At 39.1% G+C, this 14696-nt stretch overlaps 1 protein-coding gene across 3 annotated transcripts in view; it reads right to left on the bottom strand.

Moving 5' to 3' along the window:
- The window catches only part of LOC122522871, a 109891-nt gene that overhangs the window by 24855 nt on the left and 70340 nt on the right, over nucleotides 1-14696 (bottom strand). For all 3 annotated transcript variants that reach the window (XM_043644212.1, XM_043644211.1, XM_043644210.1), the window contains 3 exons: nucleotides 14483-14637; nucleotides 13536-14408; nucleotides 11732-13465 (listed from right to left, as the gene is read on the bottom strand). In XM_043644212.1, coding sequence (XP_043500147.1) covers nucleotides 11732-13465; nucleotides 13536-14408; nucleotides 14483-14637 — 2762 coding nt within the window. The remainder of the gene's footprint in view (nucleotides 1-11731; nucleotides 13466-13535; nucleotides 14409-14482; nucleotides 14638-14696) is intronic.

Here is a 14696-nt window from a genome sequence, read left to right as displayed (position 1 = left end):
GCCGGCTCATTACCTTTCACCCCGAGGCCAATCCGAAAGCGTGCTTAGACCAGAAAGAGAGAGGATACCAGATCTACGAGTTTACTACTACTCAAAGTTTTAGCTAAAGATTCATTGAAACGACAGGAAGGAAGATAAGCGCACTTTCTTCAGTAATGCCAAACGACGATCGATCGAGAAAGACCTTATCGATATACCACGAGGTACCTGTTAATCCGTCCGAGGTGAGTGCAATTAGGGTCTGGTGTATCGCTAATTGTACGTCGATGATATTGCCGCTCGGTGTTCGCTCTAGTGAAAGATCGTCGCTGCTAATATCACCGAGCACAAAATTACGTCCCGTCAAAGTATACGCTTACATATATATATCTCTCTCTCTATCTCTCACGTGTTTTTTATTTTTATCTCTTGCAAGGTCTCTCCAATTAATATTATATGTACTGCTGGTATCTACAGGGTGTTCCTAAAGTCTAGACGAATTATACGAGTTTATACTTTTTTGCCAAATATGCTTAGAGAGATTTCTAATCAAAGTGACTGCAGAGTATTATACGATTAACAGTTTGAACGGACGTAGTTTCGTACTTTCGAGGTATCGACTATTACTATTAGATACTACATCTAGTATATTATTTTCCGGTTAATCGTATAATAACATAGCAATATCTTGTACTATAATTTCAATATAATTAACACGCTCGAGCAATACAACGCGTTATCCAATTAAGGATAACAAGAGGGCGAATACCACTGAATGGCCGAATGTTTTCCGCTCGAATTATTCTCGACAAAAAATGGGAGCTACGTGAATACTCGCGAAGAATGATCTTACCTCGCGAGAAACGGAAATGCGAGGGTAAATCAATTATTAACCGCTATATAATGATTTTATTTCTTTTATCGGCATTGTGTTTTAATATTTAACAATATTTCGAGACGAAGAAGAAATATTATAAATTACATAATATACGAAATTCTATGCATAATTATTGTGAAAAGGTTTTATATAGTGTGAACGAAGCAGAACAAACTGGGCCAACTAAACCGAGCGCTGTTGCTGCACGCTACAGGGTATCACACTACAAGGGATTAAATGAGAACACCATTTGGTTGAATGAAACGAATTGAACCTAGTCATCTTCGTTCCGTTCGAAACGTTTTAGATTGGAGATCGAAGGAGTTCTTTCTCGACCTCGATGAATCTCGATCGTCGTTCGATAAATAAAGGCGTCCTTGCGCTGAAAAGAATATCGATCGGAGAATGGTCTCACATCGGATGTAGAAGGAAAACGAGGAGGGAGAAAGAAGATGAAAAGAAATAAAAAGAGAGAGAGAATAAGATGGCTACAATCGCTTTGCTTAGCTGCTCTTTCTGTTTCTTGCGGTCGTGTCGAGCGAATAGTTCCCAGGCTTTGCTCGCTCGGTTAGTTCTTAGACCAGGTAAACCGACACCTGTAAAACTTAGCGACCTACACGTATGAAGCTGTCGCGTGTACTCTGTTAGCAAAGCGTATATAATTATCAAAGATAGACAACAAATTTATTCTACTATCTTGAAGAGAATTTGAAAAATTTTAAATAAAATAACCTGTTTTATGTCGCGTATGTCTGCTGCGTGTGCATGTCAAAAAAACGAGAACTCTTAAAATCGCTAACTTTTTCTTAATGAAATATTTTTTATAGAAGAAGTCACTTGTGTATGTGTGTGTGTGCGCGTGTATCCGTGCAAGAAGTTGAAACTCTCCAAAGTATAAAGAAACTTTTTTTAAATGATACTTTCTAGTAAAGTAAATCACGTGTCTAGGAAAATTACTCGGAGGATAGCCGAGAGTATTTGTAAGCTTATCGATGATATTTTCCGATAAGATGATAATATTGTAAAATAATCTTTAATATTTCTAAGAGTAAACACAAGGAGCAAACATTCCAATAAATATTCTATTTTCAACGACGCTCTTAAGATAGTAAATGTTTTCTTTTCTTATCTGTCAATATTTTATGAACTGACAATAAAGGATTACATATGTAAGAACGCAAAAAAATGACATAGTCTAGTGGTTACCAAAATGAGAACTTTAGTGCTCTGAGGTGCCGAGAAAAATTACACAATTTTCATAATTTTTACAAAGCTGAATTTTGCTCAATCAAATTTGTTTGTGATCTCAAATGTGTTTTATTTTGACCTAACTCTCAGGAAAAAATGATTAGCTATTTCGCAAAGCGTACTTGTTAAAATATGACATAACAAAATTTGAGAATCACTAACGTAATCGATGTTCCTGAATAATCATTTTTTAAGATAGTAGTATTGGATTTACATTTGATGAGATCAATGACCTAAGATCGATTCGAACGACGATGATAAAGGATTCCAAGCAACAAACGAGACGAGACAGACGAGAAGAAACATGTTTAAGTTTATTCGATAGAAGTGAAGTGTAAAATTTGTGACTGTACGGCGGAATGGTGGTCGCCAAGGGGAAATCGACAGTATCGATTAGGCTCGACGCCAAAGCCAAGCAAGCGCTCGAAACGTGAAACCAAGCTTATGTGCACTAATACTAACGCAAACGAAATTGTTCGTGATAAGGATAATACTTTTCGAGATATAGTAGGTTGTATGTTTAACGCACTTATGAATAATGGATTTGTCGGTATTACGTCGTCGTTTTTTTCGTATCAGTCTAACAACGGGTAATAACATTTTTACAATACTTTCAAATTTATTTAAAAAAGAACTTGCAAAACTTGAGTGATGTGAAATTTTGTCTATCTGCAAAATGAACAAACTTATAGCCCGTCATATAAGCTATAACACGTGTTATAAATTTATTCGTGGATCTTTTCGTACACCGTGTATGTAAGAAGTTTGTATAATAATTATTATGATTGCAGAAAAAATCATGTTAGTACCTTCGTATCCGAAATTTATTACTTCCGAAAACCATGCTGCCAATGTTATAAACCAAGCTCTGAGGATTCAGGTTCAACATCTGTTCAATGACCGATACGGAGAAGATGTCACCGGATGGGCGTCAGGTCATCGTTCGACCCACGACATATTGTCGCACACGAGAAAAATCAGCCAATAATTCACAATAAAACAGCACAGAACAGGATAACACTAAAACTATAATTCCACGATAGCGATGGATGATTTATATTCCATCATTGAGAATAAGAGGAGGAAAAACACATTTTTCTTTTTCACGATGAAATACAATGCATATTTGAGAACAGGTTGATTTTGACAGTTGTCAAGAAAGCTGTTCAAATAGTTAAAAGGGGAGATAAAGAAAGACAGAGTGATTTGCAGAACGCTGTCAACGATATAACTCGGAGCACGGTTCGTGAAAGACTGGTGGGAGGATGATGGAGGGGCAATGTCGGGCCGAGGAAGATAAGTAAAAGGTTGGGAGTAAGTTGCTGGGTAGGGGTAGCGCTTATACGAGAGAACAGACTGCATGCGTGAACAAGGTAAACTGCGATAGCACACATTCTTCTTTCTCTTTTATTATATTTTTATCGTTAAATGAACAAGAAGTACGCTAGTTTTGTTTTCGGAATTACATACAAATTTCGCATCCACATCAGTCTTCTCTTTGAATGTTATGAAAAATGTGTTATGAATAAAATAATAGCTTAAAAGGAAGTTAGATTTTTCGCGCGATCGTTGGTGGGCAATAATAGCCGAGGGCTTATGAAGAAACGATGAAGAAACGACGAAGAAAAAACGATCAGGAGAGACTCGATGCGTCTTCCTATCTGAGGTACTGATCTGGATTCAACGAGTAGGTAGAACGTTCGAGCTAGTGCGCTTGTTGACAGGTCTCCGATGAGCAGCAAGTTGCTACCGGTACCACATACTACGGTAGGTCGACGATCGAAGTTTGATTCGTCTTTTCTCAAAAACCGGTTCGATTTCATCCCTACAAGCTTTCTCGCTAAATACCTAACAAGATTTAACAGCCACGTTCCCCCCTTTTTTCTTTTCTTTTATTTTCTGGGCTTCTTTCTTTCTGTCGTCGAAAGATATAATTTCGATAATTACACCACGGCAGTGGTCGAACGGCACGAAATATTAGACTTCCTCCTCGTTATTTTTGACTGGTCAACGTCGACTAGTTTTCTTGTAATTATTTTGTCAATTGTAACAATTAAAAAGAAAATATTATAGCGTAATCGTTAAATAGTCTACTTTTGTGATTTGAATATTTGTCGAATACGGTTGAAAGTACGGTTGAAAGTACGGTTGAAAGTACGGCTGAAAGTACGGCTTTGACCGGGTAAGCTAAGCTAAGCTCGGACACCGACGTCGATTTTTTCTATCGTTTCCTCGATCCACGGAGGTCCGGTCCTCGTTTTTCGCATTCCCCTGTAATAACAGGTCTCTGCGAGGATCGACCGAACCAGCTTTTCTGTCCCGAGACAGAAAACCAGCACAGCCTCCGGCGATTGTCCTAGGTAAGGGAGTTTGACGTACGCATTTACGTCGACTTGGATAATCTTCCTTTTCTCTTCTTTCTCCTTCTTGCTTCTTCTTGCTCCTTCTTTTCATTATGTTCGCTAACATTTCTTAATAATATGAACACAATAAAAAATCCAAAAGTCAGCGTTGATTTTGTCGACGATCATAAGCGTTCTCGTTTCCTCAAGAATGCCAAGAGGTACGCTCCGTTGGCTTTTTTTTTTCAAACAGCAAACCCACGCGAAATCCCAGCGCTTTTTTTGCGCGTTTACGAATAGAAAAATTTACGGTTCGTTCGTCAATTCTTGGCTTGTGAAAACTTCTATTCTTACTTTTCGCCAGCGTGATTCGACAAAATACAGAGACGGAAGAGAGACCGCCCGTGCGTCTCCAATGGTTCCTGGCTACTTTCCAAAAGCAAGACTTGCATTTTTCGCACTATCCCCCAACGTCTTTAATAATCATCACTGTCATTTCATCGAGAGTACTGGATTAATAAGTGGACGACGACAAAGTGTCGTTGTCCAACGAGCTATTATAATATTTTTCTTATTTGTAAGAAAGATAAGTTATTTTCACTTCGCAAATTGATCTCGATCGATCATCTTGGCTTGGTTTTTGTTTATTTTCGAGCAAAGAGAAAACTTCGCGTGTACGCGTGACATAATTATTAAAAAAAGAAAAAAAGTAAAAGATCCATACTGTACATTTTGAAATTGTATCTTTAATATTATCAGTCGATTGTTTGTATTTTGAATTTTATTTCGTTCACGCGAGAGACGGCTAAATCAGAATTATTATATATTTACTTGATCGTTTTATCTCTGTCGTGCTTCGTTGCTATCGTTGGCACTTCCGTAAAATAAAAGAGAGAAAGAGAAGGAAAAGCGTGCTGAAAGAAAAAAGAAAAAAGCACACTCACTGTAGAAAGTGCGTTTAAAGTTCGCTCTCGTTCCTGCAAGCGAAATGGAAGATAGATTGCGAAAAGGAGGGCAACGGTACCTCTTCGTAAGATATTTTTCTTATCGTAATAGTTCGAAGGCGTTGTCTGACGAAGAGAGCCGGGAAAGTTCGTGCCTCGAATTAACCGCAAATGGCCACGCAAAAGAAGCCATACTTTGCACGTTCGTGAAACGAACGAACGGATCCTTTCCAGATTTATGCGTACAATATATATACATCTATATTTCGATATTGATTTTTATATTATCTACATTGAAAAGCTTTTTTTTACTTCGGTCTTTTATCTTTCTAAATAGTGCATGAATAATAAGATTCATTGTTGCATGAAAATGATCAACGAGTATGGAAGCATAGTATTTTGATCGTGAATTTCGATTAATGTTATCTAATCTCTGTCTAATTGAATGCTAGCTAGAGAGAGAGAGAGAGAGTTTCCAACGAAAATAGAGAAAGGGAAAGAAAAAAGGGGATTGGAAAGGTGTGCAATCGATCTTGCATTAGGATTCGATGTTTCTTTCTCTCGGAAAGTGTCTTTTGCTCGTTCAATAAATTCGACGAGTTCCACGAGTTTCCAGACCCTCGTAATTCCATCCTCTTGACGGTAAAGCATTTGCTTGGTTCGACGGTGTCGATTAGAGATCAAGATCTACCGTTCTCTTTATGGCACCGACCACTAGGTGGTTTATTAAGGAGGAATGTCTCGGCTTCTTTCTTTAGTCGGCACCAAGAAGGTCGAGGAACAAAATAGCAGACTTCAGGTTGCGTTTAACATTGTCATCATTTTTACTTGATCGGTATTAACGTTAAATGTACAACGAACCGATTCAATTATCGGTTTGAAAAGTTTCATTAAAATTCTGCATTAATATTATTGTTTTCATTTTTTTTTTTTTTTTCATTTAAAATTACAGTAATTATACTTGATATTATTGTTCGATTATTTTCTACAAATAATAACCGATAACCGATCTTCCTACCAAAAAGATATACAACGAAACGTCGACTGTGAATTATTCCTGGTACTCGTTCAGGAATCTAACTCTTTCTCTCTCTCTTTCTCTTTTCTTCTTTCCTTCCATTCCGTCTATGATTATTCTTAAGCTCGCGAATAAATTCCACGAAGATGGGAATGCGAGCAGCTCGCTGCTACGTGCCAAGTTATTTATAACTTCCCTATAATCTCATCGTACAAACTAAGGCGACTCCAGAATCAAATCAAATTCGGATGAATAAACAATCACACGTTTACTGTAATATGTAATGGTCAATCAAATTCCAATGAAAAAGACTTAATGAAAGACAAAATTGTATTACTCGATGATTGAAAAGTTTTTTACATCAAATGATATAAATAATAAATGAAGAATTTAATAATAAAATATAATTGAAATAAAGAAGATATATATCCGAATAAAATAGAAATAAGAGAGAAAATATAAGGCGCTAGGTAGTTCTCGAGAAGGTGCCAAGGTAAATGCATCTGCCTTGTCTTCTGCGGTTTACTACGTCCGTAGGTAAGAGAGAACAAACCAAGGTTCTTCCTTCGGTAACGCAGGTGCACCTACGGTGCTTCTTCCACCGGTCTTGATGTCAGCGACCTTTACGGTCATTTTCCAACGATTTTGTAGCAACAATGTACTCAAACCCTAAGAAGCCTACAGCTACTCCAAGTTCTTTCCAAGTTCCTCGTAGACAAGAACGATCGAGAAATAAAATCCTATGTTAAACGTATAACTTGATCAATCTTTCATCGAAGCTGGTGGATCGGTTAAAATATTTTCTTCTAGTTGTTCCGGGCTCGTTTCACGCGACGTTTACGAGAAAAGGCGAGAAGACGTTTCAACGATCTCAAATGTTTACGACATGGAATCGTTTGGCGTCCGAGTCAACAAACCGAGTGCCGAGTGTAGCCACAGCCGCAGCTGCTCCTCAGAATCTACGATCGTATGGCGTAAATATTATAATAACGAGAGCCCTTTGTGTTTTATTCCTAGACTAGAGTTTCGACTACATGTGAGAATAAAAATGTTTTCTTTGATGTAAGGCGAGGAACCGTTTTTCAATGAAGATCCAAGAATTTTGGTATTTCGTTTTTATTATTTTGCGCGGCAAAAATTTGATATTACTTAAAAATAAAAAAGGAACACCACGTAAATGAAAAGTAAAACCAAGGAAGAGATAAAGCAAATGTTAAAATCAAGCTATTTCTCGACTCGCTTTATAACGGTAAATCGGTTGGTTAATAATACCCGACAATTTAAGCATTTATTCGTAAGACAATGTCACCAAGAAGATATGTACTGTTCCTCGAGACGGTTCCGTGAGCTCGTGTCCGGTGTCGTCCGGTCTCGAGTCGGTGGCCATTCTCTTCTTTCTTTTTCTTTTCTCTCGTTCGTCCCTCTTTTCCTATTCGCTGTCACTTCTTCTTAGAGTTCCTTCCACGCTACGAAAGCCATCTTCCTAACTAATTGTAAGTAAGTTCAAACCAGAACGATTCACGCTCGTCGGACGATCCTCCAATTTTGTTCATTTTTCTTTTATCGCATTCCGCAAAAAAAATCAATAAACACAGATGCATTCGCGTCTGTTTTTTATTTTTATTTGTATGTCGGTTTTTATATACTTTTACTTCTATATGGTTACTTATATACTTTTTTTTATTAACTCTTTTAATTAATCTTTTGTGAAACGAGCTCTCTTACAAGCTTTTATTCATCTCGTTCGCGTATCACGTTCGCTTATACTCTTAAAGATTGCAGATTAAAAATCTCGGACAATTTGATTAATGATCGAGGTAACTGTTTGAAAATAATTTATTACTCGACGTGTTATTTTTTATTAATTCTTTTTTTTCTTTAATTTTTTATGCATTCGTGATCTTTCCTTTTTCGAGGCGTCCTTGTAATCTTATACGAAACCATATACTAAGTTGATCTCCCTTAAGAAAACATTTCTCTCTTTTTCTCTTTCCTTGAAGAATTTTAATCAGCCAAGAAATGTATTAGCGCTATCATTCGTAAAACCCGCTTAGAATTAGTCACGATAGCATTAGATTGACCCGGTTTCTTAACGAGCCGCCAAACGAGTCTCAGAATGTACCTACAGAGGACGTTTACACCTTACGGAAGGTTGTTCAAAGAGAGTGCATGCGTTTATATATACTTATACGAAGTTTCCATAGGTGAGACATAGCGATAGATAAAATGAACGTCTTTTCTTTCCTTTCGCTAAATAACTTCTATCATACTCCGCAAACCATAATTATCTACATATGCAATAAGTCAAGTTTCATACGTTAACAGATTATAATACCACGTAACTTTGCTCAAATATTTGTCTATAAATACATTTACATTTGTTTTTTATTTATTTTTCTTCCATATAATTTATATTGGAAAATATTTTATAAATAAAAGTTTGCGAGTATAGTATATAAGAGTTTCTAAGTTATACTAGGAATTGATTATTTATGAGAGAGTCGTTAGGTTTGTCTTTTCGAATTGGAAGGAGATTTTTAAGCTTGCAGTTTTGGAATCTGTCAAGAAAATTAGCCTAAGAGGTTTGGAAAAAAAGCAAAATACTTGTTTCTCACTGACACGTTCCACTTAAAAAAATGAGCAAGTATATAGACAAGATAACAAGATAATAATCTAGATATTTCAATAAAGTAAGAACAAGGTCAAGATAAACATATGTAGAATAAATGAAAGAGGAAATGACAATCAGAATAAAGACAAAGCTAATTGAAGTGACATTAATTTTCGAATAAGAAAGTAAATAGACTTTAAACGATATTCAATGCATAAAATCGTGACTCACGAATGCTCGTTGGTGATGTAGAACGCTAAGTATTGCTTGATTTATTCTAGTAGTAGTCTCCTCTCTCTTTTTAACGAGAAACTTCAGTGATTACCGATTGAAACTTTGAAGAAAATAAGTGAGAAAAAGAAAGAAAAAAAGGAGATAGAGAAAACATTAACTGCGACGTTGTGACGAGACGTTGGCCGACGTTGTGGCCAATAACGCATTCGAAGGAAGAATTCACGGGCCAATTATCTTAGCGCAGGTGCAGCACGGCCGACGATACGAAAAGTGAAAACACATGGTAAGACGACTTATAAGCCTTCGCTTATTCCCCCTGACTACTCCACCTTTTCCCTCTCTTTCGTTTTTTTTTCTTCTTCGTTGTTTTTCTTCTTGTTTCAAGCTACCTCAAACTTAACGAGGATCGTGCGATAAGGTAGCGTGGCCGGTGCCACGTAACTTTTCTTCTTCGAGTGGCTTCGAAGGGAACGCCTCTTCTCATTGGACGTCTTGCATAAATCTAACGATCGCGATCGCAATCCACGTACGGAGTACTTTCTACCCTTCTATGGAGAATCCTCGCAAAGGACCTTGAAACAACAACGCGTGCAAAACGAGAATACTCTCGGTACTTAATGTATAGTTAATATAATGAAGAATTGACAACTATCCTAAAAAGATCCCATCGAAACCATAAGCATATATTCTAATATCGATTTCGACACAAGTTTGTCCCAGTTAGGCGAGTTGTTTGGATCGACTAGCCCGATTCTCACACGGTTCGATCTTCCGCCGTACGTAGGTTCTATCAAGAAAACAAGGAACACGATTCTATTGGCACAGAATAGTCTAACACGCCCGTGCTGGCGCACGTTTTAACCTTTTTTCTGACATTTCGAACCTGTTGGGTTGGTGATCCTAAAGGTTAAGCGCCGGAGAAGGAAAACAAGAGGAAAATAATCGTTTGGTAAAGATCTTCCTGTCGAAGGCCGAAATAAGTAAAAGGGATCGTTCGTCGAACCGTATCGCGGAGGTCAGAGTGCGTGTCGGAGGAAAGACGACCACGTCGCTTGGCTTTTACCGAAGTCAAGTAGTCACCCAATCAGAGCGAGAACAAGACAAAAGAAAGGTGAAAAGATTTATCGCGTCGTGAGATCGAGTCTACATCCTGTCTACTCTATGTACCACAAATTTACCGACATCGCGATTAGTATTGCTCGATCGTTAAACTTCTTTCTTTCCAAGTAAAAGAAAGAGGAAGATGGAAGGAAGGATATTTCGATCATTCGATCAGACCCCGTGGCACGAGAAAAATCATGCGTCGATGATCAAATAGGCTCCTTTCTATTACACCGACAGAGGAACAACTACAGTAGAATCCCGTATAACACTGTTTTTACGTGGAACGTTGTATGAATTCGCGTTCTACGGGAGTCCGTTGTATGCCACTTTTATTCTTCTGTGCTCTAAGAATGAATTGAAATCTAAACTTTCGTGATAAATTATGCACGCGGTAACTCCTGACCTTTTAAAAAGATATCATGCAGGTTAATCGAGATTTGTAGTCAAATTATTGTTCGGTATACTTGGTAGAAAAATTCGTAAGGTGTTTCTGTCAATAAATCGTTAGAGTTATTTGCGAGTAAATGTAATCGAATATTGAAAATTCTTTGAAATCAGGTTTAACGCGTGTTAGCAAAGAACAGAGTGAAACACAAAGCCATTTAAATCCATCCGTGTCCGGTGTGTAATTCAGAGAAAGTCACACGCTCGTAAATCAGACTGGTAATGGGTGCCGTTAGATTTGCAATGATAATCTTATGGTAATGCATGCGATTCGGTCGACCGAAAGAAAAGAGGAAAATAATTAACGATCCCGCGTAATCCGAGTTTTGCGGACGGATGAGGAAAGATCCTCAGAAATCTTTCAAAACCCAAATAAGAAAATTGGACGATAGACGGATTGAAACGAATCTGTATCTTGGAACTTTGAAAAAAATCGTCGGAAGAAATCTGGAATAAGAAGAAGTAATTTCAATGATATTTTATAGCTTATATTATATAATCGTTAAAAAAAAAAATGTTCGTTTGAAACTCGCTCTCGCTCTCGAAATCATTAAATAAACGATACGATTGATGTTGTAGATATCGTCGCAATTTGCATATACGTAATTGAAAGTAAATGCGAGTCAGCATCGTTGCAGTTCATTCCGTACGATCCTGAGATCGAAAGCATTTCTAATTAATCTGTAATTCATCGTTGATTGATGTGCTTAAACCTATTACTCGCTTCTGAAGGATCTCATGATCGAACGTTGCTTAAAGGATTTGCAAACTTTCGCGGATCGTTAATAAATCGCAAAGAGGATCTTTCATTTAATTGATCGATCACTAGTCAAGACATTCCAGATTTAAACACTTGTTCGCAATTCAATTACTGCACTTGAGAGCGCATACTATTTACATTTATGATTTTTTTCATTGTTCGCTACTTACCCTTGAATGGCATGAGGTGGAGGAGCAGGTCTTGGAGGTGGAGGTAAAGACTTCCTTCCAGGAGTATTCTGTCTCGGCGCCAAAGGTGGGGGTGGAGAACTAGGCGAAGAAGCACTGTACCGATCCGTGGGACACTGAGGCTGTGGTTTTTGTTTCGGTGCATCGATATATTTCGGTGGTAGAGCGTAATAATTCCTTTGCGGCGTGTCACTGTGACGAGAATAATGATTAGACATGTACTTCGGTGGTTCGTGATATTTTTGAGGAGTTCCTTCGGGTGAATATAATTTTGAAGCCAACTCGTATCCCATGTTTACAGGACTACCGAGAGAAAAGCTATGATTTTTCGAATTGTCCGGCACAGGTAAATAATTCGGTCTTGATTGTTGATGATTCGATTGATTTGCGGTGCAAATTTTATCGGTACTTTTGGGTACTTGAGGCTGCGGCCTTTGCCCCGACGAGGATTCCAATCTCTGACCAGAATCGTTACGCAATAATCCAGATGCATCGATCCTGGTACTTTCTACTCTCATTGATTCTTGTCGGATGATTCGTGGTTCAACAGGAACTTGAGGAGCTGGTCTTTGATTTCCAGAATCGCTGTATCGTTGAGATATGAGATCGGGTAATTGCGCGGGTGGTCTGGCTTGGAACGGTCTTTCTTCCGAGATTCTTCTCGTACTCGCTATTCTTCCATTAATCATAAGTTTCTGAGTCGACGGATATCTTAAACTGGAACGACCAGTATTCATCATTCTGTGAGTAGCGAAACCCGGTGAAATACCATTTTCATGGGCCACCATTTCGGAATCGACGTGTTTTAGTGTTGTCGGAGTTCTTACGAATTGATGTTGATCTTGTTCTTGGGAAGATATTTTCGTTGTTGGAGAGTTTGGAGAAGATTTGCCCGAAGTTTTATCGAGATCTCGTTTGCTGCAGTGTTTCGATCTTCTCATGGAATGTCTTTCGGATTTGTGTCGTTCGCAAGATCTTTCACGATGTATCTTTCCTTCCTCGAGTTGGTGGTGAGTGGAACTAGATTTTCGTGGGCTATCGGGGTAACAATCTTCGCTGAGTTCAGGCGGCGGAGGTGGCAAAGGATCGTCACATTCGTGGACTTCGTTTTCTGTTACCGTTGGTGGCGAGGGTGGCGGTAAATCGGGACTAGGAACACGGTCGTTGTAAACGTTCCTAAGATGGGGCTTCTTGGGTGGTCTTTCTGGGACCCAATCGTCGATGGATATAGCAGGTCCAACGATAACTGGACCCAATAAATCAGTAGAAAGGCTACCGCAGCTGTTACTATGCTGATGCTTAGGACTCGGTAGATCAGAATTTTGATTTTGCCCTCTAGCAGAATTTTCTCTCCACGTGCCACTCGCATAATCGGACGCAGAACTGGCTCGTCTCGACGAAGGTGGTCTTGGTCGTGGTGGAGGTTGCGGTGGAGGACTTTGCGGAGAGGATCCTGAGCCTTGGGCTAATTGGGGTTCCGATCTCCAAGAACCTTGGTGGTGTCTTTCGTAAAAAGATAACAGTGCTTTCTTTTGAATAGCTTTCAAAGTCGGGTCGGAAACTCTGTGTCGTTTCTCAGGATCTAGATACGTGTAACGCATTTGTTGTTGCTGCTGTTGTTGTTGTTGCTGTTGCTGCTGCTGCTGCTGCTTCTCCAATTCGCTAATTCGTTCGGCTACCGACAATGGGGATTGCTGCGGTGACGTGGGTGCCATTCTAAAAATAAAATTCAAAGTTAAATGCTCGCATATATCTTCCATCAACGATATTAAAAAGCACTTAATACCTAGAGGACTGTGGCGATTCCTGAGGCTGTGTAGTACTAATAGGATACAATTTCCGTTGATTACGTTCGCGATCCAAGTATAATACACTCTCCGAAAGATGTCGTTGCGGTGTCTGCACTCTGGCGCTGTAAGCGATTAACTGCTTGTTGCATTGTACGCCGTTCGTCTGACTTACATCAGACATTGAACCATGAATAGCGTCCCAACCATCGGGACTTAGCGGACTCGTAGATACAACTTGTTGTCTGGTCGGACTTTGCGGCATTGGTTGAGAAACCGATCTATATTTATCATTGTCCAATGAAATAGAACCATCCCAAGTATGGTTACTTTGCGATCTATCAAGAGAAACCTCGTCGATACTGGACTCCTGCCAATTGTTTTCTCGAACAGTCGATGATTGACAAATATCTCCAACAGAAGCAGAAGCCACGCAGTGGCCAATAACTGCCGGTAAACTTGCTCGAGTTTGGGCTTGTTTATTCCGATCGTTCATCGAAGCCTGCCATTTGTCCGGCCACTTTTCGCTATGCCTTCCTTTAGTCGTTGGCGACAAACCGCTGGTACTGACGTCGCTCATAGAATCTTGCCACTTATCGTGACAAACGTTATTCGACTTTTGAGTCATAATCCCACCATTGACGCTACTGACGTCGGACATCGAGCCATGATGCCACCTATCCGATGTACTTTGTCTCGCTGGTAATCCACTAGAGACGCTTACGTCTGACATCGAGCCATGCCATTTTAACGTTTCACTGCTAGACGCGCTGCCGCTCGACGTTGTCACCACACTGTCTCGGCCCTCTCGAGACGTGTCTTCCCAAGAAGGCGTTGATCTCTGCGCAACAGCTTCGCTGTCTCTTCGTAGTCTGTTCAAAATGACAAATTCATTGAAACACATAAATAGATCATGGTGTTATAAATAATGACACATTGAAGTTACCTGTCGAGGAATGGTGTGTTGGTAGTGGAATCAACGCTGGAAACGTAACTGTGATAGCCCTCGGACTGTGCGTAGCTTGCTTGTTGAGAATGTTGGACCCTCGTGTATTCTTCCAAACCTGCTTGCGTCAATGTTGTTTCTCTGTACAAATCCACCTAATCGAAAAATTCGTTTATAGAATTTGCACCAAAAAATTCTTGTACTTTTCATAATA

Source organism: Polistes fuscatus, unplaced genomic scaffold (assembly GCF_010416935.1).
Source record: "Polistes fuscatus isolate 324 unplaced genomic scaffold, CU_Pfus_HIC Scaffold6, whole genome shotgun sequence".
NCBI lineage: Eukaryota > Metazoa > Arthropoda > Insecta > Hymenoptera > Vespidae > Polistes > Polistes fuscatus.
The sequence above is the reverse complement of the archived record's forward strand: the minus strand, read 5'-3'. Positions and strand labels throughout refer to the sequence as shown.